Raw genomic sequence first — 20848 nt, 5'->3', positions numbered from 1 at the left:
AAATTTAAGAAGTTTGTTACCATTAATTCTTCAAATATTTTTTGTCTTTCTCTCTCCTGTCTCCTTCTGAAGCTCCCATTACACATATATTGATAATATTCATAGTATCCCACAGATCTTCAAGGTGCTATTCATTTTTCTCATTCTTTTTTTCTCTGCTTTTCAGACTGAATAATCTCTATTGAACTACCTTAAAGTTCACTGATTATTTCATCTTCCAGATTAAATCTTCTGTTAAACCCCTGTAATGTATATTTAATTTCAGTTATTGTATGTTTCCAGTCCAGAATTTCTATTTGAATTTCTATTTAGTTCTTTTTAAAAATTTTCTATCATTTTATCTATATTCATAATTTGATAAGCTAGTATCATATATTTATTTTGTTGTCATTATATTTCACGTTAATTCTTTAAGTGGTTTTAGTTCTTCAATATATTTATTTGAATTGCACTGAAGTCTTTCTTTGCTAAGTCCAATATCTTACCTACTGTATTCGTTTTCTATCAGTGCTGCAATAAATTACAACAAACTTAGTGACTTAATGCAGCAGAATTTATTATTTTACAGTTCTGTATCTTAGGATCCAAACGAGTCTTGTAGGGCTGAAATCAAAGTGCTGGCAGGGCTGAATTCTTTACTGAAGGGGATACCTGTTTCCTTGCCCTTTCCAGCTTCTAGAGGCTTCCTACATTCCTCAGCTTCTAGGGCCTTTCTTCCATCCTCAAAGCCACCAACACTGCGTCTTATCATGTCATTCTATCTCCTTTTTCTGCCTTCCACTTACATATTGAAGGGCCCTATAATTCATTGTTAGGAGAGGATTTGCTGAGCTTCTCATTCAGCTCTTCTGGAAGTCTCACATCCAATGCAGATATCAGAAAGAATATGTTTATGTCTTTCTAAATCCTGCATTTAAACAGAAGTTGATAAATTCAGTATTCAGTCATCAGATGTTATTTTTATATGAGATGATTGAATTGTCACTGGTGTTTATAATTAAGTATATGAAATTAAACAGGTACATTAATACTTTACTGTTACCTGTTATTATTTTCATATCTTTTTAAAATTTAAATTCAATTAGCCAGGGCACCTGGGTGGGTCAGTGGGTTAAGGCCTCTGCCTTCAGCTCAGGTCATGATCCTAGGGTCCTGGGATTGAGCCCTGCTTCGGGCTCTCTGCTCAGTGGGGAGCCTGCTTCCCCCCATCTCTCTGCCTGCCTCTCTGCCTACTTGTGATCTCTGTCAAATAAATAAATAAAATCTTTAAAAAAAATAAATTCAATTAGCCAACATATGGCACAACATTAGTTTTTGATGTAATGTTCAATGATTCATTAGTTGCACTGACACCCAGTGCTCATCACATCACGTGCCCTCCTTAATGACCATCATCAAGTTACCCTGTCTCCCTAGCTACCTCCCTTTTCACACCCCTCTGTTTGGAGTCAAGAATATTTCATGGTTTGTCTCCCTCTCTGATTTCTTCCCATTTCATTTTCCCTCCCTTCCCCTATGATCCTCTGTGCTGTTTCCTATGTTCCACATATGAGTGAAACCATATGATAATTGTCTTTTTCTGCTTGACTCTTTCACTTAGCATAATACTCTCTAGCTCCATCCATGTCAATGTAAATGGTAGGTATTCATCCCTTCTGATGGCTGAATAATATTCCATTGTACATATGAACCACATCTTCTTTATCCATTTGTCTGTTGAAGGACATCTTGGCTCCTTCCACAGTTTGATTATTGTGGACATTGCTGCTATGAACATGATGCTATGGGGTGCATGTGCCCCTTCTTTTCACTACAGCTATATCTTTGGGGTAAATACCCAGTAGTGCAATTGCTGGGCCATAGGGTAGCTCTATTTTCAACTTCTTGAGGAATCTCCATACTGTTTTCCAGAGTGGCTGTACCAGCCTGCATTCCCATCAACAGTGTAAGAGAGTTCCCTCATATCCCCATCAACTTTTGTTGTTCCCTGTCTTGTTAATTTTAGCCATTCTGACTGGTGTGATGTGGTATCTTATTGTGGTTTTGATTTGTATTTCCCTGATGACAAGTGACATGGAGAATTTTTTCATGTGTCTGTTGGTTATTTGCATGTCTTTTTTGGAGTAAATTAATTTAAATGCAAATCCACTAAACACTCCAATTAAAAACTATTATTTCCAAGCTGGATAAGAAATAAAGCTCAACTACATGCTGCTTACAAGAAAGATGCTTAACTATGAGGATACAAGACTTTTAAAAAAAGATATTATTTATTTCTTTGATACAGAGAGACACAGCAAGAGAGGGAACACAGGCAGAGGGAGTGGGAGAGGGAGAAGCAGGTTTCCTACTGAGCGGGGAGCCGGATGTGGGGCTATATCCTAGGACCCCGGGATCATGACCTGAGCTGAAGGCAGCCAATTAAGGACTGAGCCACCCAGGTGCCCCAATACAAGATATTTTATTCCATCTTGGTCACAGAGAGTCCCTTCCTGACTTTAAGATTCTATGAACTTGTTTTTGTTCAGCAGGGAAACAACATGGCCCAACTGGTAGCAACTAGTGCAGATACCAGACATTAGCTGTGTTTTTTCTTTCTGAGTGCTGACCAAAAAGGAAAAACAAAACCAAACCTACCAAACGATACCATTGAAAGAAAGAAAAGGCATGTCAGAGGATTGAAGAAAATATTATAATATATATGCCTAAAATCTGACAAAGAACTCATACCTAGAATATAAAAAGGACACCTACAAATCAATAGGAAAAGAGAGACAACCCAGGAGAAAAAACTTGAACAGATATTTCACATAAGAGAGTAACCAAGTGGTTAATAAATACATGAAAATGTGTTCAAGTTAATTTCTACATCAGGAAAATGAAAATTATTTCATTTGTGATACCCCAGTACAGTTACCAGGTGGTTAAATTGAAAAGGTATACAATAACAAGTGTTCGCAGAGATGCGTAGCAACTAGAACTCCCATTGTGGTGGGAGTATAACTGGTTCAGCCAAATTGGAGAACTGACAATATCTACTAAAGATGACCAATTATATGCCTGTGATCAACTGTTAGTAGATACATCCTCAACAATAAACAATATGTATGTATTTCACTGTAAAATATGTTCCAAAGATGTTTCTAGTAGTATAATTTCTACTAGTCAAATAGTGGAAACAACCTAATGTCCATAAAAATTAGGATGGATAAAACACTTCCGGAATGTTATATAATGGAATGCTATACAGCAATGAGAATAATAAACTATTGCAATATGTAACAACATGAATGAATCTACAAACTTTCTATTGAGCAAAATAAGCCAGATACAAAGGAGTATTTTCTGAATGATTTCAGTCCTATAAAAATTTTTAAAAAGCAAAAGAAGGTGAGAAGTTCAGGATCATGGTTTCCTTTTTGGCCGGGAGTTAATAAAAGTCAGGATTATGATTACCTTTTTGGGATGAAGCATGATGGGGAGCCCAAATGTGGAAACAAAGCCTTTTTCTCCTCTTTAGGTAACACACTCTTACCTGGGAGGAGGCTCTGCCCTCAGATTCTGTCTGTTTAGGGTTATCATTTGGGTTTTTACAGGCTGGTCAATAGAATCAATATTAAGGTTATTGCTATACTCATAATTCCTTGACCCAGTATTGAACCCCTTCTTTCTTCTTCTTTTTCAACTAAAACAATCAAATAATTTGTGTGCATATCAACATCTGGGTTATCAAACATAGCCAGGTGTTTCTGAACTTTAGCTTGCTCTTAAGCCAAAAACTTTTATCAATTGACAGTTTGTATCCAGGGAACACAGCCTAGTTATAAGGCAAGATATTTTGGTATCTGGGGAGAGCAAAACATCCATAAGCTTATTCCTACTTCATGGAAGGGTTCATGGTGGGACCACCTGGTAGTCCCATTTGACTCATAATTATTTTTTCTGGTTATCTGAATGCTGGATCCTTCTGTCCCCAACACAGATGTTACCCATTTGGAAAGAGCCTTCCTGACCACTTTATCTTAAGAGTCTTTAGAGCCCAAGTCTGAGGAGGGCCATTTTGAGAAGGCAGGCCAACAACCAGATAGTAGACTCACCAACAATGATCCTGGCTGCAGACACAGAAATATCTTTGTCCTCCTGTGGACTCAGCTAGAACCCCATCTGGCCTTGATTCCTGTCACCAGCACCATGTCAAAGGACCTGCCTGTGTCTCTAGTAATAATCCCATGGACCTTGCTCCAGCCCCTCTTGGCCACAGTTCAGAAGCAGTCCTCTCCATGCAGAAATTCAGCAGAAGACACATGTATACATGCCCTTGGAGGGAATAACTACCCACAAAAGCAATTAATAAATATATCCCACTTACAAAGTCATCAGAAAGAATAAAATAATTAGGAATAAATCTATCCAAGGAGGTGAAAGACCTGTATCCTAAAAACTATAAAACACCGATGAAAGAAGTTGAAGATGACACAAGTAAATAGAAAATAAATATCCCACGTTCATGAATCGGAAGAATTAACATTGTTAAAGTGTCCATACGACCCAAAGCAATCTACAGATTCAATGAAATCCTTATTAAAATTCCAATGGATTTTTTTTTTAGTTTTATGGATTTTCTTTAAAAAATTTTTTTAAAAAAATTCAATGTCATTAGTATATGGTGTAGTTTCAGGGGTAGAATTTAGTGATTCATCAGTTGCATATAACACCCAATGCTCATTACATCAAGTGCTCTCCTTAATGCCCATCACCCAATTACCCCATCCTACCACCCACTTCCCCTCCAGCAAATAAGTCCATCAAAGAAAGACAAATACCATATGATTTCACTCATATGTGGAATTTAAGAAACAAAGCAGATGAACATAGAGGAAGGAAGGGAAAATAAAATAAGATAAAAAGAGAGAGGGAGACAAACCATAAGAGACATTTAATTATAAGGAGCGAACTGAGGGTTCCAATGGCTTTTTTTTTTTTAAATTTTTATTTTATTTTATTATTTTTTAAAGATTTTATTTATTTATTTGACAGAGAGAGAGATATATCACAAGTAGGCAGAGAGGCAGGCAGAGAGAGGGGGAAGCAGACTCACTGCTGAGCAGAGAGCCCGATGCGGGGCTCGATCCCAGGACCCTGAGATCATGACCTGAGCCGAAAGCAGAGGCTTAACCCACTGAGCCACCCAGGTGCCCCCAATGGCTTTTTTCATAGAAATAGAGAAAACAATCCTAAAATTCACACGGAACCACAAAAATCTCTAAATAGCCAAAGCTCTCTTGGGAAAGAACAAAGCTAGAAGCATCACATTTCTTGATTTCAAATATACCACAAAGCTATAGTAATCAAAACATTATGGTACTGGCAAAAAAAACAGGCACATTAGGCCTATGGAATAGACCAGAAATAAATCCACGTATGTATGGCCAACTAATCTTTGACAAAGTCACAAAGAATATACAATGAGGAAAGGTTAGTCTCTTCAATAATGTTTTTGGAAAAATTTGGTATCCACATGCAACATAATAAAACTGGACACATACCATACCAAAAACACCAACTCAAAGCTGATTAATGACTTAAACAGAAGACCTAAAACCATAAAGTTCTTACAAAAAAAAAAAGCATAGGTTAAAGCTACATGACATTGGCAATGGTTTTTTTGGATTTGACTCTGAAAACATTTGGCAATCTAATGGCAATACAATTTTCACTTAAAAAAAAAAAAGCAAAGGCAACAGAAGCAGAAATAAGTGGGACTATAGCAAACTAAAAAGTTTCTGCACAGCAAAGAAAACCATCAACAGAGTGAAAAGACAACCTCCAAAGAGGAGAAAATATTTAAAAACTATATATCTGATAAGGAGTTAATATCCAAAATACAAAAAGAACCCATATAACTCAGTAGCAAAAAAACAAATGATCCAATTAAATAATGGGCAAAGGACCTATTGAACTGACATTTTCCCAAAGGAGATATACAAATGGCCCACAGGTATATAAAGAGGTACTCAGCATCACTAACCATCAGGGAAATGTAAATCAAAACCACAATGAGATATTCATTCAACCTGTTAGGATGGTTATTATACCACAGACAAAAGATAACAAGTGTTCACAAGGATGTAAAGAATGAATATACATGGGATGTGAATTGATACAACCATCATGAAGAACAGTATGGAAGTTCCTAAAAAAGTTGAAAATGAAACTATCTTATGATCCAGTAATTCTGCTTCTGGGTATGTATCTGAAGGAAATGAAAATAATATCTTGAAGAGATAACTGCAGTCCCTTGGTCATTGCAGCATTATTCACATAGTGAAGACATGGAAACAACCTAAGTGTTTGTCAATGGATGAATGGGTAAAGAAAATTTGAAATCTATATATTACATGTACATATGTAAGTACACATATATGCAGTGGACTATTATTCAATGTTAAAAAGAAAGAAATCCTGCCATTTTGGACAATTGGATGAATGTGGAGGATATTATGCTAAGTGAAATAAACCAGACACAGAAAGCAAATCGTATGTGATTTCACTTATATGGTGAATCTAAATTAGTTGAACTCATGGAAAAGAGCAGAAGGGTGTTTGCCAGCTCTTGGAGGGGGTTGGGCATGAAATGGAGAGATATTGGTCAAAAGGTACAAACTTTCAGTTATGGAATAATTTTTGGTGATCTAGTGTACAAGGTAACTATTGTTATTAAAACTTTACTGTATACTTGAAATTTCCTAATGGTGTAGATCATAAGTATTCTTATCTAGAAAAAAGGTAACTATGTAAGGTGATAGGTATGTTAAATTAACTTGATTGTGTATACATATATCAAAGCATCACATTGTATGCCTTAAATATAAGCAATTTTTAGTTGTAAAAAATTTTAAAGTAAATGAATAAAAGGATCCCTTTGGGCTGGGAAAGAAGTAAAGAATGAATATACATGGCTTAGGGCAGGTAGAAATACTGATAAGGTGAAATTTACAGAGAAGTATATGTTTGTTTTGCAAGAAGAACCTTCCTAGCAAAAGGGGAAGCCTATTTTAAAAAGAGCAAGAAACCCATTAATTTCAAAGAACATAAGTTGTTTGTGAGGTCCGTGGTGGGAGTGGGAAAGGAGGGTACTGAGGTGGACAGGGATTATCATAAAGGAAGTTTATTTATTTATTTATTTATTTGTTTGTTTGTTTGTTTGTTTGTTTGACAGAGAGAGAGAGATCACAAGTAGGCAGAAAGTCAGGCAAAGAGAGAGGGAAGCAGTCTCCCTGCTGAGCAGAGAGCCGGATGTGGGGCTCAAACCCAGGATCCTGGAATCAAGACCTGAGCTGAAGGCAGAGGATTTTAACCCACTGAGCCAACCAGGCGCCCCATAAAGGAAGTTTAGAATTGATTCCTATTATCATCGCACAGCTTTTGAAGAGTTTGAAAGGAAAAATTAAAATTTCAGGTCTGGGTTTTAGAAATGATCCACAATAACTGTATGGAAACAGTGGAGTGAGTCAGAGGGGTGATGGCAGACAAAGAGACCAGTAGGATGTAAATGTTACAGTATGTGTGTTTTAATCTGCCAGGGCTCCACAACAAAGTATCAGACTGGGGGCTGAAACAACAGAAATTTATTTTCTCACAATTCTGGAAGCTAGGAGTTCAAGATCAAGGTGTTGGCTGGGTTTTTCTTTCTTTCACTTAGTTTCAGAAGGTAGAATGGTGTGGCAGGGTTGATTTCTTCTGAGGTCTTGCTCTTTGGCTTGTAGGTTGCCGTCTTCTCTCTGTATCTTCACACGGTTTTTCTTCTGTGTCCTAATCTCCTCTTCTTATAAGAACGCCAGTCATACCAGATTAGGGTTCACCCTAATGATCTCATTTTAATTTAACTGCTTCTTTAAATTTAGACTATTTCCAAATGCAGTCATGTTCTGAGGTACTAGGGATTAAGACTTGACTGTATGAATTTGGAGAACACAGTCAGCCAATAACAATGGGCAAGAAAAGATGATGGCTGAATCAGAATAGCCCAGGAAGGGATGGAAAAACAGGTGCTAAGGAGACAGAGTTGGAAGGTTTTTGTGGCCAACATGATGTGTGTGGGGGGGCAGTAAGGAACAAGAAGGTAACTAAGATATATTTTAGGATTACAGTTTGAGTACTTAGGTTGAGGTGACTTCCCTTTTTCTCAGTCTCTTCATCCTCCATCACGCCTTTGCTTTCTAAAGTGGCATCTGAAGTCATAGGTAAAGAATGGGTTTTCGATATAAACAATGAAGAAGGCTTTAAGAGTTGAAAGGCATATGGAGTTTATAATCTACTTCAACACTTCCATTTTGGGGATGGGCAAAATGTGGCTCAGAGTGGTAAGGTGACATAGTCACATACTATTAGTGCCTCTGAATTTCCCCTGCACCCTTATCAATTCTTTGGAACTATGGTTTGGAGGTTTCTTTACACAACTCTCTAAGAGTCCATTTGTAAGCATAATCTCTCCAGCCAAAAATACATAAAAACTTGTAGAAGAACAGATGGCTTCTTGGGCTTTTCTGCAACTGTTGGTGTGGTCGAGGTTGGCATCACTGTGCCCAGGTAACTGAAGACCCAGTCACTGATCCACTCTCCAGATATCCTAAGGACATCTTCTAAGGTTTGGGACATGAATGTTATATGGTGGCATAACAGTGGGGGTAGATGAGGAAACTGATATGAAAGTACTTTGAGAAATGGGTTGAATGGTTAGAATCTGCCATGATTGTGGATTGCTGCAACTTGTCTTCAGACTGTGTCCTCCAGATAATTATGTCAACAGAGGCAAGGGATAATTTTCACCACTAGACCTGACTGGCATTGGTCTCTGAACTAAGACTGTTTACTAAGTGGGAACAATTCCTTCCTTAACTATAACTTGGGATCATTCCTATTTGTGCCTGGATATACAAGTTAGGGCTGGATTTGTTATACATTTTAACCACAAGGAGGCTCCCAAGGCTTTCCCTTTCGCCACACCTTCCCCATTAAGGATGTTGGTTCTGGACGGGAAGAGCACAGTGAGCTTTTCTTACTACAGCAATAGGTTTTCCGTGTTGAGGAAGCATAACATCTGAACTCGGGCATCATGGGTTCGAAGTCTTGCTGCTGAACCAGGAGGGCTAGTTCAGTGGCCAGCGGTACTTGGGGAAAGTCACTTAAACTCTCTGTGACTTCATTTTCTCTTCCGGCAAAGGAACACAATACTAAATTCTTACCTCATGGAGCTGTTGTTAGGAAGAAAGGAGATTATGTATGTAAAGTACTTAAGACAAGGCTTTGCACACAGAAGTAAATTTTCTCAGTAAATGCAGTGGTTGGGGGCTGTGTTTGTCTGATTTTTGTTTTGGGGTGGGGGTTGGTTGGTTGGTTGGTTTGTTCTTTGTTTTGTTTTACTCTTTTCCGCTTCCATTTGGGTGGGGGTGGCAATGGTTGCTTCCTGGTCAGAAGACATGCCAATCTTCAGAAAGCTAAGAATGATTAAGGAATTGGGGTAAGAGATAAATTCTAGAAGTGAGCCCATGAGGCAGAGCCTTGAGCTGAACCCTGAGTTAAAGAGGCAAAAGACCTCTGGACCACTATGACCTACCTCAAGACCCTAGAATGAGTCTTAGATAAGGTGTGGCCAAGGTGGAATCTGCATATAGCCTGGAAAACTTCCATGTTGAGGGACCTAGTAGCATGTGGTCAGGGACTTAGGAATTCAGGTGGTAGATCCTATAAAATAGTCTTACAGTGAGAACCAAGAACATTAGTTATGTCCTGACACAACCTACTGATGTCAGGCTACAGAGGATTAGAGAGGATATAATGAGAGCTGTAATGAACATATTTTCTTTAATGGACCCTATGAAGACCCAGTAGGTGTCTAATATCTAAGGACCATGAAGGTGCCCCAGACAGCCACTTCACCAACGCATAATTCTGGCTGTTAAGAGTCTTGTATCAGGAGTTTTACAGACATTCAGCTGTTCTTACCTTAGCTTCATATGTCATCTGTTGTTTCTCAACAGAGTATGAGAGTTCACACTTTACATCAGGGATGCAACAAATTTTTTTTTCCCCACATTTTTCCTTCTTCCTCTCATTTTCTTTGCAAGATTTCCTGCATCTGCCATTTCTATAATTACATCTTGTGACCCATCCATCTATCAAAAAACCAAAAAGATGAATAAACAAATACATGAAAGAGAGTAAAGACTATAATACTAAGGGTGTTAGTATTGTAGTAATAATAGTTAGGATGAACTACTGAAATGTAATGGCATTCTTGGGAAGATTAAATAAATATGGAGATGTAGAATGCCTAATGCTGGTCTTAACATGTACTAGATATGAGTAGTTATCTCCCTTCTTTCAACCAGCTCTAACTGGACTTTATTTCTGTGCTTGTGATGTTTTCATCTTTGTCATTTTTCAGTCTTGCCACATTGGTTCCTCCTTGTCCCCCAAATCTAGGTGCTTGGACCTGTACCTTCAATTATCTATTTTTTTCCTCCTTTCAATTCATTGTTCACTCAACAGTGATTTGTTGAGAACCAGAGTATGTGCCAGGCTCTGTTCTTTTTTGTTTTGTTTTTTTTATTAGCTATATGTAAAGTCACATGTTTTATTAATTCCAATGTATAATATCACATCTTAGTATATATAATGCACTATTCTGATAAGACCAAAGATTCCAGAGGAAATGACATGCAAAATGCTATGAAGGTAACAAAATGCACTGAAGATACAAAGTGTTTCTATGACTAAGCTCCTAAATTTATTTATTCAATATATATTATATGAGTACTTTGATTACAAAAGTATGTGGCCCAATACAGCATAGCACTAATCCTGGCATACATTTGACTTGCTCTGTGCATTCCATACTTTCAGATTCCTTTTATCATTTTTTTTCAGAATTATTAAGCATACCAAAATATGAATGTATTTTTTTAAATTATGTTATGTTAGTCACCATATAGTACATCATTAGTTTTTACATCATTAGTGTGGCCACTTGGGAAAACAGTGTGGAGGTTCCTCAAAAAATTAAAAATAGAACTACCCTAGGACCCAGCAATTGCACTACTGGATATTTACCCCCAAAACACAGATGTAGTGAAAAGAAGGGCCATGTGTACCCCAATGTTCATAGCAGCAATGTCCACAATAGCCAAACTGTGGAAAGAAACAAGATGGCCTTCAACAGATGAATGGATAAAGAAGATGTGGTCCATATACAAAATGAAATATTACTCAGCCATCGGGAAGGATGAATACCCAACTTTTGCATCAACATGGATGGGACTGGAGGAGATTATGCTGAGTGAAATAAGTCAAACAGAGAAAGATAATTATCATATGGTTTCACTTATTTGTGGAACATAAGGAAAAGCATGGAGAACACTAGGATAAGGAAGGGAAAAGTGAAGGGGGAGAAATTGGAGTGGGAGATGAACCATGAGACTATGGACTCTGGGGGAAAAACTGAGGGTTTTGGAGGGGAGGGAATGGGGGGATGGGTGAGCCTGGTGATGGGTATTAAGGAGGGCATGGATTGCATGGAGCACTGGGTATTATACACAAACAATGAATCATGGAACACTACATCAAAAACTAATGATGTACTGTATGGTGCCAGGCACTGTTCTAATTGCATGTCTCAAATGATGCCCTAGAACAGGACTTTGAACACTGAAGGATTAACTTATACTGCCTACCTGCAGGCTGATGTTTTAGATGGTATAAGTCTCTGTCCTATTTGTAACTCAACCCCATCTAGATCTATAAAACACAACTTCCTCAGCACACTGGGTTCACTGGGTTTTCTCTACTTGTTTTTTCCCCTCTCTACTTGTTTATTCTCCCCTCCTGAGAGATAATTACCAATTCGCTCTTTCTTACCAGGATATTCAGACTGGAAAAATCTGACTCTGATTCCATGAATCAATGTGTAGATTCTTTCTCCCAAAATGTCTTTTGCAGCTGCAACTCCCTCTTCAAAACTAATCTGCCCTTACCAGAGTTTAAGACAAGCTGAAGCCGATTAGCCCAGAACTACCTTCTTTTGCTTCTAGAAAAACTGAGTGATTGACAAAGGCTTTCAGTTTGAAAAGCAGATCCAAGAGAGGATGCAACTTCCAGCAGCAATGATTCAGAGGGAAATCATGGAAATAATAATCATAAACTTTAGAATCCTCAGGAAGCCTAAGCAGAAAACTTTCCCTTCAGAAAGCGATTCACCACTCAGCCATAAAATCTATCAGACTATTAGAGAACTATGATCATGTTCAATCTGGAATCCAGAACCTTCTGTCCTAACCCCAGCTCCACACCTTGAACCTATTTTTTACAAGCCTCTAGATATCCAGTATCAACCTACAAATTTTTCACTACATATTCTAAGACAAGAGCAAGATGTCTCTTCTGATTGCTTTAAAGGAACATTCTAAACTATGTAACAATGAAGAGGTGAAGAAATGGGACTGGTTATTGCCAGAGGTGGTATCCATTAGAAATAGGTTGAAATGAGAGATGGTGGGAAGAGACCCTGTTGACATTTGGGCCAAGGATATTAAGGACACTAGGGATGCTGCAGTTGCTTCTGCATATGGAAGGGACTTCATACAAGAAACTCTGGGCTCTTCCAGTATTTGCCATCCTGAAAAAACACCATCGTAGTCAGGGATGACAGACTGCCCTTATTATGGAGCATATTCATTATAAGACTGCACTAGATCTCGGTCATCTCTGTGGGTTGTCATCACTGCCACATATGTTCAGTTTTCCAATGATTCTATGACTAGAACCCCATTTTTACTCCCTCTTCCCTCCTCCCCATTGTCTGGTTACCTGGGGAAGCCTGAGCCAGGAGCACAAGGACAGCTAAGGTCAGGACCAAGAGTTTAATGTATCCTGAGAGGAGTGAGGAACAATCCAGCGGCATACTGAATGTGCCAGGAAAGGCTGGTCTTCACTCTGCATTTTATTGTCTTGGGTAAGGCTGAGTCATGGACAATAAATCAGAGAAGGGCAGAGTGCTCTACCACCCATCAGCTTGTGGGTCTGCAACATAAATTGATGATCCAATATTCAGAGTCCTTCTCGAGACATCATCTGGGAAGGTGGAAGACATGAGCAGAGGATCTACAGGTCCATCACAAGTCTCTGGCATTGTGGAGAGAAGGAACCCACTTTCCAAGAAGGCTTTCTTGTTCCTCTCCTTGAGAAGCTTAGTCCCCTCCCTTATGTTTACAGCTGCCCTGCCTCCTTCCTTCTGTCTTAATGTTTTTTTTTTTAAGATCTTTATTTATTTATTTGACACAGAGAGAGAGAGAGATCACAAGTAGGCAGAGAAGCAGGCAGAGAGAGGGGGGAAGCAGGCTCCAATGCGGGGCTCGATCCCCAGACCCTGAGATCATGACCTGAGCCAAATGCAGAGGCTTAATCCACTGAGCCACCCATGTGCCCTGTCATAATATTTTTCATGCTGAGATGGAACTAAGTATTTTTCTAGTTTATCTCCCCCATTGGACTGACACTTTCAAGGGCAACTTTTTTTTTTTTTCAAGGGCAACTTTTAACAGACAATGAGTCCCTGAAGGTAGGGACTGGCTATAATTTCTGTATGTCCAGGTGTGCAGTGCACAATTGTTGAAAACAATGAATTAATGAATGCATGTATGATATTCATTCATATCCTGATAGATTTAGAATTGGCATTTCTCAGCTATGAAAATGCAGACAGAGAGTGGAAGAGGATTGCCCAGGGTCATACCGTGAGCAAGAAAGAACCAGACGGAGACCCTCCTAACACAGCTCACCATCCAGCTCTTTTAAACTATGCATTTAGTCCTTGTTTCTTACTCCAAATCCTTAATATTGGCTGTCTTTGAGACATTCTTGGACTCCAGCCTCAAAGAATACAACAAAAATGTTTCCCACAGGTTCTCCAACAAAGAGGGTATAGAAGGAGGCAATGCCTGGCACCATCAGGAAATGTATCTGTGAATCCAGTGTGTTTTCTTTTGGGGGTCTGTGGTATGGTCATTTCATACCTTTAGATGGGCCCAGTGCTCTTCTACTTTCTTTTTCCTCTAGTTGGCAGGTATTAGGGAAAGCCTGGTGGATAGCAGGAAATCTGTTTCGTCCTTGATATAGAAGTAGTCCCTTCTCCAGGAAAGCAGTGAGCATGGAAACCACCCACTGAAGTCTTACTGCCAGTAGCTAAGATAAGCACTTTCTATATATGACCCCCAGAATCCTCACAGGATCTCTGATAGGCAAATATAATTTGCTCAAGGTTACATCATGCTTAGGAGTAAGATCTAGATTCAGGATTGGTTCACTTGTCTCAAGAGCACATCTATCTATCTATCTATCTATCTATCTATCTATCTATCATCTATCACCTATCATCTTTCTTTGATTCATTCTTTCTCTCTCTCTCTCTTTCTTGTGATTTTATTATTTGAGAGAGAGAGAGAGTTCATGAGACCACCGAGGGGATGGAGAGGGACAAGAAGACTCTGCACTGAGCTCAGTGCCCAACGGGGGTGCTCCATCTCAGGACCTGAGATCTGAAATCAAGAGTTGGATGCTTAACTAACTGAGCCACCAAGGCACTCCGAGCACATCTTCTTTCTGTCATCCCAGAGGATTATGCTTGATTAATGATGGAAGGAGAAACCTATTAACCTGAAAAGCAGTGATGGGTGGACGAGAGGTAGAGTCATTATCTCCTGAAAGACATGATCTGTGCAGGCCTAGGGGGCAGAACTACAAGTCTTGGGTGGAAATTACACTGGGGTAGATTTTAACTAATTAGAAAGACTTCTGATAATTGGAACCATCTGAAAATGGTTGGACTGTCTGGGAGATGTGATGGTTCCTGGTGTCCAAATACTACACATGGAGTCTGCCTGATCACTTCTCTTGGGTCCTGCAGGAAGGACTGGTGAATTGGCTGATATGGATCTCTACACTAGACAGAGTTCTAGGCACTGGGTCTAAGAGAAGAAGAAGGCAAAGTCTTATCATTTTGATTAGAGAGGGAGACAAAACACATAATGGCAGGTGATGACAGTGCTTATAAAGAAAACCAAAACAGGGTAAGGGATGGAGGATAAGCTGTTGTATGTGTATATGTGTGGGTGTGGGGGTGTCTATTTGGAACAGGTTACCCAAGCAAGGACTTTCTGAGTTAGCGACGTTGAGTAGAAACCTAAATGTATGGGGAAGTGAGCTACATGGATATCTAGAATCTTCCAGGCAGAGAGAATTCCAAGACCAAAGGCTCTGAGGTAGGAAAGCAACAGGTCTCTTAGGAAGAGCAGAGAGCCACTTGTGACTGGGGTCCAGTGAGCAAGGGAAAGAAAAAAAGAAACTGAAACCACAGAAGTAGGCAGAGCTATATGACATCAGGACTGACAGGGCCTACTAAGGACTTGGGGCTTTGATATGTGGTAGAGAATTGTGATTTACATTTTAAGAGATCTTTCAAATCTGAAAGTTTGGTTCTTTTTGTCTATGAGACATCACTTTCTTCATCTGTAAGGTAAAGTATTTGGGCTAAACTATGGTTTCCTGAAATGTGTGACCCATGTCACTGACAGTGTGAGTGATAATTTAAGTGGCAAACATAAGTGTATGTTTTTAAATAATTTTTATTTTAATGTTTATTTGACAAAAAAAAATCACTAGCCCTTGATCTGGTGATTTTACAGAAAACCACTTAAGATGTGGTCCAAATATGAGTTTAAGTAAATAGATTGTGTTGGTTTCTATAAAAAATATTAACTAAATAATACTACAACCTATAGATGATATAGCAGCCTGAATGTTTGTAAAAGGATACACAGACGACTGACATTTAGGCTAGGAAATTGATAAAGACCATTCTACGGAATAGAACTGAAGCTCTGACAGGTCAGTTGACTTTCTTAAGGCCCTGGAGTCATGAATGGGACTTTAGTCTACTGACTCCAAATCTATTGTTCCTCGCATGAGGGAAAACTGTCTTGGCAAGCACATACCTCTTTTGGCTATAACTGTCTTTATTTATATTTGTATTTGTATTTTATTTTATTTTATTTGTTTTGAAATGATTATAGATTAAGAGGAAGTTGCAGATAGTAAAGAAATCCTGTGTACCCTTTACACAGTTTCCCCAAATGTTACATTTTGATAACTATACCACAATGTCAAAACAAGGAAATTGACATTGGTGTGATGCTTATGTATACCTCTGTCATTTTATCACAGGAATCGTTAAGTGTGAGCAATCAATATGCAGAACTATTCATAGTTACCACAAAGATCTTCCTTGTGCTACTCTGCTCCCTATTCCCCAACATTCCAACATTCTTGCTCTAATTTTGTCACTTTGAGATGTTATATAAATGGGATCATACAATATACGACCTTGTGAGATCACACCCTCTATTAATAGTTGCTTCTTCTGCTGCTGTGTTGTATTCCATGGTATGAATGTACTGTTTAACCATTAACATATTATAGAACATTTTGGTTGTTTCCAGATTTTGGTTATTCCAAATAAAGCTGCTGTGAATATTTGTGTACAGATTTTTCTGTAGACTTGAGTTTTCATTTCTCTGGATAAATGCCTAGGTAGGTGATTTCTGGATTGTATGATATACCTAAGTTTAGCTTTTTAAAAAAGTGCCAAAATATTTTTCAGAGTGCCTGCACCACTTAACATTCTCACCAACAATGTATGAGAGATTTGGTTTCTCTTCATCAGCTTTTGGCATTCTCATAGTTTTTAGCTGTTCTAATACATATGTAGTAGTATCTCATCCTGGTATTAATTTGCATTTTCCTAATCGCTACTGATGTTGAACATCTTTTCATGTACCTATTTGCCATCCTCTGGTGAAATGTCTATTTATTTGCCCATTTTCTAAATGGAATATTTGTGTTTTTGTATGAGGAATATGTCTTTACTTTTTTTATTGAAGTATAACTAACATACAGTGTTATAATAGTCTGGGGTGTACAATACAGAGATTCAACAATTCTATGTTCCTTAGTGCTCACCACAGTAAGTGTAGTTACCATCCGTCACCAAACAATGTTATTACCCTCTTAATGACTACATTCTCTATGCTGTCCTGTTCATCTCCATGAGTTATTTATTTTGCAACTGGAAGCTTATACCTCTTAATCCCTTTTTCCCTATCTATTTCACCCACTGCCCCCAACCTCCCTTCTGGCAACCACCAATTTGTCCAATTTGTTCTCTGTATTTAAGAGACTATTTTTCTTGTTTGTCTCTTTTTCTTTGTTTTTCATTTTTTGTTTTGTTTTGTTTTGTTTTTCTTAAACTCCACATATGAATGAAATCATATGGTATTTGTCTTTCTCTGTCTGGCTTATTTCACTTAGTATTATACTTCTAGGTCCATCCATGTAGTTGCAAATGACAAAATATCATTCTCTTTTATGGCTCAGTACCATTCCATTGTGTATACAAATACCACATCTATTTTATCCATTCGTCTATTGATGGGCACATGGTCTGCTTCTGTATCTTGGCTAATATAAAAAATGTTACAGTAAAGATAGCTGTGCATATATCTTTTCATATTGGGTTAATATCAAAAATATATTAAGAACTTATACAACTCAACACACACTGGAAAATAATAATCCAATTAAAAATGGGCAGAAGACCTGAATAGGTATTTCTCTAAAAAAGACATACAAATGGCCAACAGATGTCCATCTGGGCCAATGCATCATTTAAAACTCTTGTTTCTTTGTTGATTTTCTGCTTAGATGATCTGTCTATTGCTGAGAGTGACGTGTTAAGATCCCCTACAATTAATGTATTCTTATCAATATGTCTCTTTATTTTGATTAAGAGTTGGCTTATATAGTTAGCTGCTCCCATGTTGGGGGCATAAGTATTTACAGTTGTTATAATTTCTTGTTGGCTAGACCCTTTAAGAATGATGTAGTGTCCTTCTGCATCCCTGACTACAGTCTTTAGCTTAAAATCTAATTTGTCTGATATGAGAATCACTACCCCAGCTTTCTTTTGAGGCCCGTTGAAATGAAAGATGGTTCTCCATCCCTTCACTTTCAGTCTGGATGTATTTTTAGGTTCAAAATGCATCTCTTGTAGACAGCATTTGGATGGGTCCTACCTTATTATCCAATCTACAACCTTGTGCCATTTGATGGAAGCATTTAAGCCATTCACATTGAGAGTGATTATTAAAAAATATCCAGTGGAAAAAAGACAGTCTCTTCAATAAATAGTGCTGGGAAAATTGGACAGCTATGTACAGAAGAATGAAACTAGACCATTCTCTTACAACATACACAAAGATAAACTCAAAATGGATGAAAGACCTCAATGTGAGACAGGAATCCATCAAAATCCTAGAGGAGAACATAGGCAGTAACCTCTTCTACATCAGTCACAACTTCTTTCAAGACACGTCTCCAAAGGCAAGAGAAACAAAAGCGAAAATGAACTTTTGGGACTTCATCAAGATAAAAACTTCTGCACAGCAAAGTCAACAAAACAAAGAGGCAACCCACGGAATAGGAGAAGATATTTGCAAATGACACTATAGAAAAAGGGCTGATATCCAAGATCTATAAAGAATTTCTCAAACTCAAAACCCAAAAAACAGATAATCAAGTAAAAAAAATGGACTAAAGACATAAACAGACACTTCTCCAATGAAGACCTACAAATGGCTATCAGACACATGAAAAAAATGTTCATCATCATTAGCCATCAGGGAAATTCAAATCAAAACCACATTGAGATACCACCTTACACCAGTTAGAATGCCCAAAATTAACAAGACAGGAAACAACAAATGTTGGAGAGGATGTGGAGGATGTGAACCCTCTTACACTGTTGGTGGGAATGCAAGCTGGTGCAGCCACTTTGGAAAACAGTGTGGAGATTCCTCAAAAAATTAAAAATAGAGCTACTTATGACCCTGCAATTGCACTACTGGGTATTTACCCCAAAGATACAGATGTAGTGAAAAGAAGGGCCAAATGTACTCTAATGTTCATAGCAGCAATGGCCACAATTGCCAAACTGTGGAAAGAGCCGAGACGTCCTTCAACAGATGAATGGATAAAGAAGATATGGTACATATATACAATGGAATATTACTCAGCCATCAGAAAGGATGAACACCCAACTTTTGCATCAACATGGATGGGACTGGAGGAGATTACGCTAAGTGAAATAAGTCAAGCAGAAAAAGCCAATTATCATATGGTTTCACTTACTTATGGAACATAAGGAATAACATGGAGGACATTAGGAGAAGGAAAGGAAAAGTGGAGGGTGGAAATTGGATGGGGAGATGAACCATGAGAGACTGTGGACTCCAAGAAACAAACTGAAGGTTTCGGGGGTAAAGGGGATGGGTGAGCCTGGTGGTGACTATTAAGGAGGGCACGTATTGCATGGAGCACTGCATATTATATGTAAACAATGAATCTTGGAACACTACATCAAAAACTAATGATGTACTGTATGGTGACTAATAAAACAGAATTTTTAAAAAAACCAAATGGCCAACAGACACATGAAAACATACTCAAAATCACTCATCATGAGGAAAATACAAATTGAAGCCACAGTAAAATATCACCTCACACCTGCCAGAACGACTAAAATAAAAAAGACAAGAAATAACAAGTGCTAGCAATGATGTGGAGAAAAAGGAACCCCCATGCACTCTTCGTGGGAATGCAAACTGGTGCAGCCACTGTGGAGAACAGTATGGAGGCTCCTCAAAAACTTAAAACAGAACTACCATATGACTCAGCAATTAAACTTGTGGGTATTTGCTCAAGGATAATGGAATATCTGTTTTTAATTGTCAAATTTTAAGAGTTGTTTATGTACTCTGAGTTCTTTATTGGATATGTGATTTGCAAATAACATCTTTCAGTGTATGGTTTCTTTTAATACTTTCCATTTTTTTTTCATTAACACACATAGTTACTGTTCTCTTTTTTGATCATTTTTTTTGTGGTGGAAACATTTAAGATCTACTCCACTAGCAAATTTGAAGTATATAATACAACATTGTTAATTTACAGTCACATTGTTGTACAAAAGATCTTCAGAATTCATACATCTTGCATGGCTAAAATTTTGTACCTCTTGACCAAAATTTTGTACCATCTCTCCATTTCCCCCTCCACACAACCTCTGGCAATCACTGTCTACCCTCCACTTTCATGAGTTTGACTATAGAGACTCCATTGTAAATAAGATTATGTAGTATTTTTCTTTTTCCATCTGGCTTATTTCACTAAGTATAATGTCTTACAGGTTCATGCATGCTGTAAAAAAATGGCAGGTTTTCCTTCCTTTTCAAAAGCTGATTATTGTGCTCACTTTGGCAGCACATAGACTAAAATAATGACACAGAGAAGATTAGTATGGCCCTGTGCAAGGATGACATGCAAATTCTGAAGAAAAGTCTGATTATTATTCTACTTTATATACACATTTTTAAAATCCATTCTTCTGCCAATAGACATCTGGGTTATTTCCATACCTTGGCTATTGTGATAAAAATTGCAATGAACATAGGAATACAAGTATTTATCTTCCATTTGTGAACACAGGATATCTTTCCATTTATTTGTCTTCCTTAATTTCTTTCATCAATGTTTTATAGTTTTCAGTGTATAGATATGTCTTTCATCTCCTTAGTTAAATTTATTCCCAAGTATCTTATTATTCTTGTTGCAATTGTAAAAGTGATAGTCACTCATGGCTCTCTCCAACCATCAACTAATTTCTGTACTAAATAGTTTTGCA

The 20848-nt window shown here is 38.0% G+C and overlaps 1 protein-coding gene and 1 non-coding gene across 2 annotated transcripts; one reads left to right on the top strand and one right to left on the bottom strand.

Moving 5' to 3' along the window:
• Positions 1 to 835: 835 nt before the first annotated feature.
• DEFB115 (defensin beta 115) lies at positions 836 to 12958 on the bottom strand. The gene is made up of 3 exons (XM_047746974.1): positions 12865 to 12958; positions 10006 to 10175; positions 836 to 907 (listed from the first exon to the last, which is right to left on the bottom strand). The coding sequence occupies exons 1-3, from the start codon at positions 12956 to 12958 to the stop codon at positions 836 to 838; spliced, it is 336 nt and encodes a 111-aa protein (XP_047602930.1).
• Positions 12959 to 20411: 7453 nt separating this feature from the next.
• Positions 20412 to 20516, top strand: LOC125110152 (U6 spliceosomal RNA). The gene has a single exon (XR_007130481.1). It is a non-coding gene; the product is annotated as a U6 spliceosomal RNA (small nuclear RNA).
• Positions 20517 to 20848: the final 332 nt, after the last annotated feature.

The sequence above is a fragment of the Lutra lutra genome, chromosome 9 (assembly GCF_902655055.1).
Source record: "Lutra lutra chromosome 9, mLutLut1.2, whole genome shotgun sequence".
NCBI classification, from domain to species: domain Eukaryota; kingdom Metazoa; phylum Chordata; class Mammalia; order Carnivora; family Mustelidae; genus Lutra; species Lutra lutra.
This window is presented reverse-complemented; position numbering and strand designations above follow the sequence as displayed.

Coding starts and splice junctions, on each gene's coding strand:
- DEFB115 (XM_047746974.1), bottom strand. CDS start 12,958: ATGCCGCTGGATTGTTCCTCACTCCTCTCAGGATACATTAAACTCTTG. Junction 10,176..12,864: donor CCTGGCTCAGGCTTCCCCAG/GTAACCAGACAA, acceptor GTTTTTTGATAG/ATGGATGGGTCACAAGATGT. Junction 908..10,005: donor AGATGACATATGAAGCTAAG/GTAAGAACAGCT, acceptor GTTTAAATGCAG/GATTTAGAAAGACATAAACA.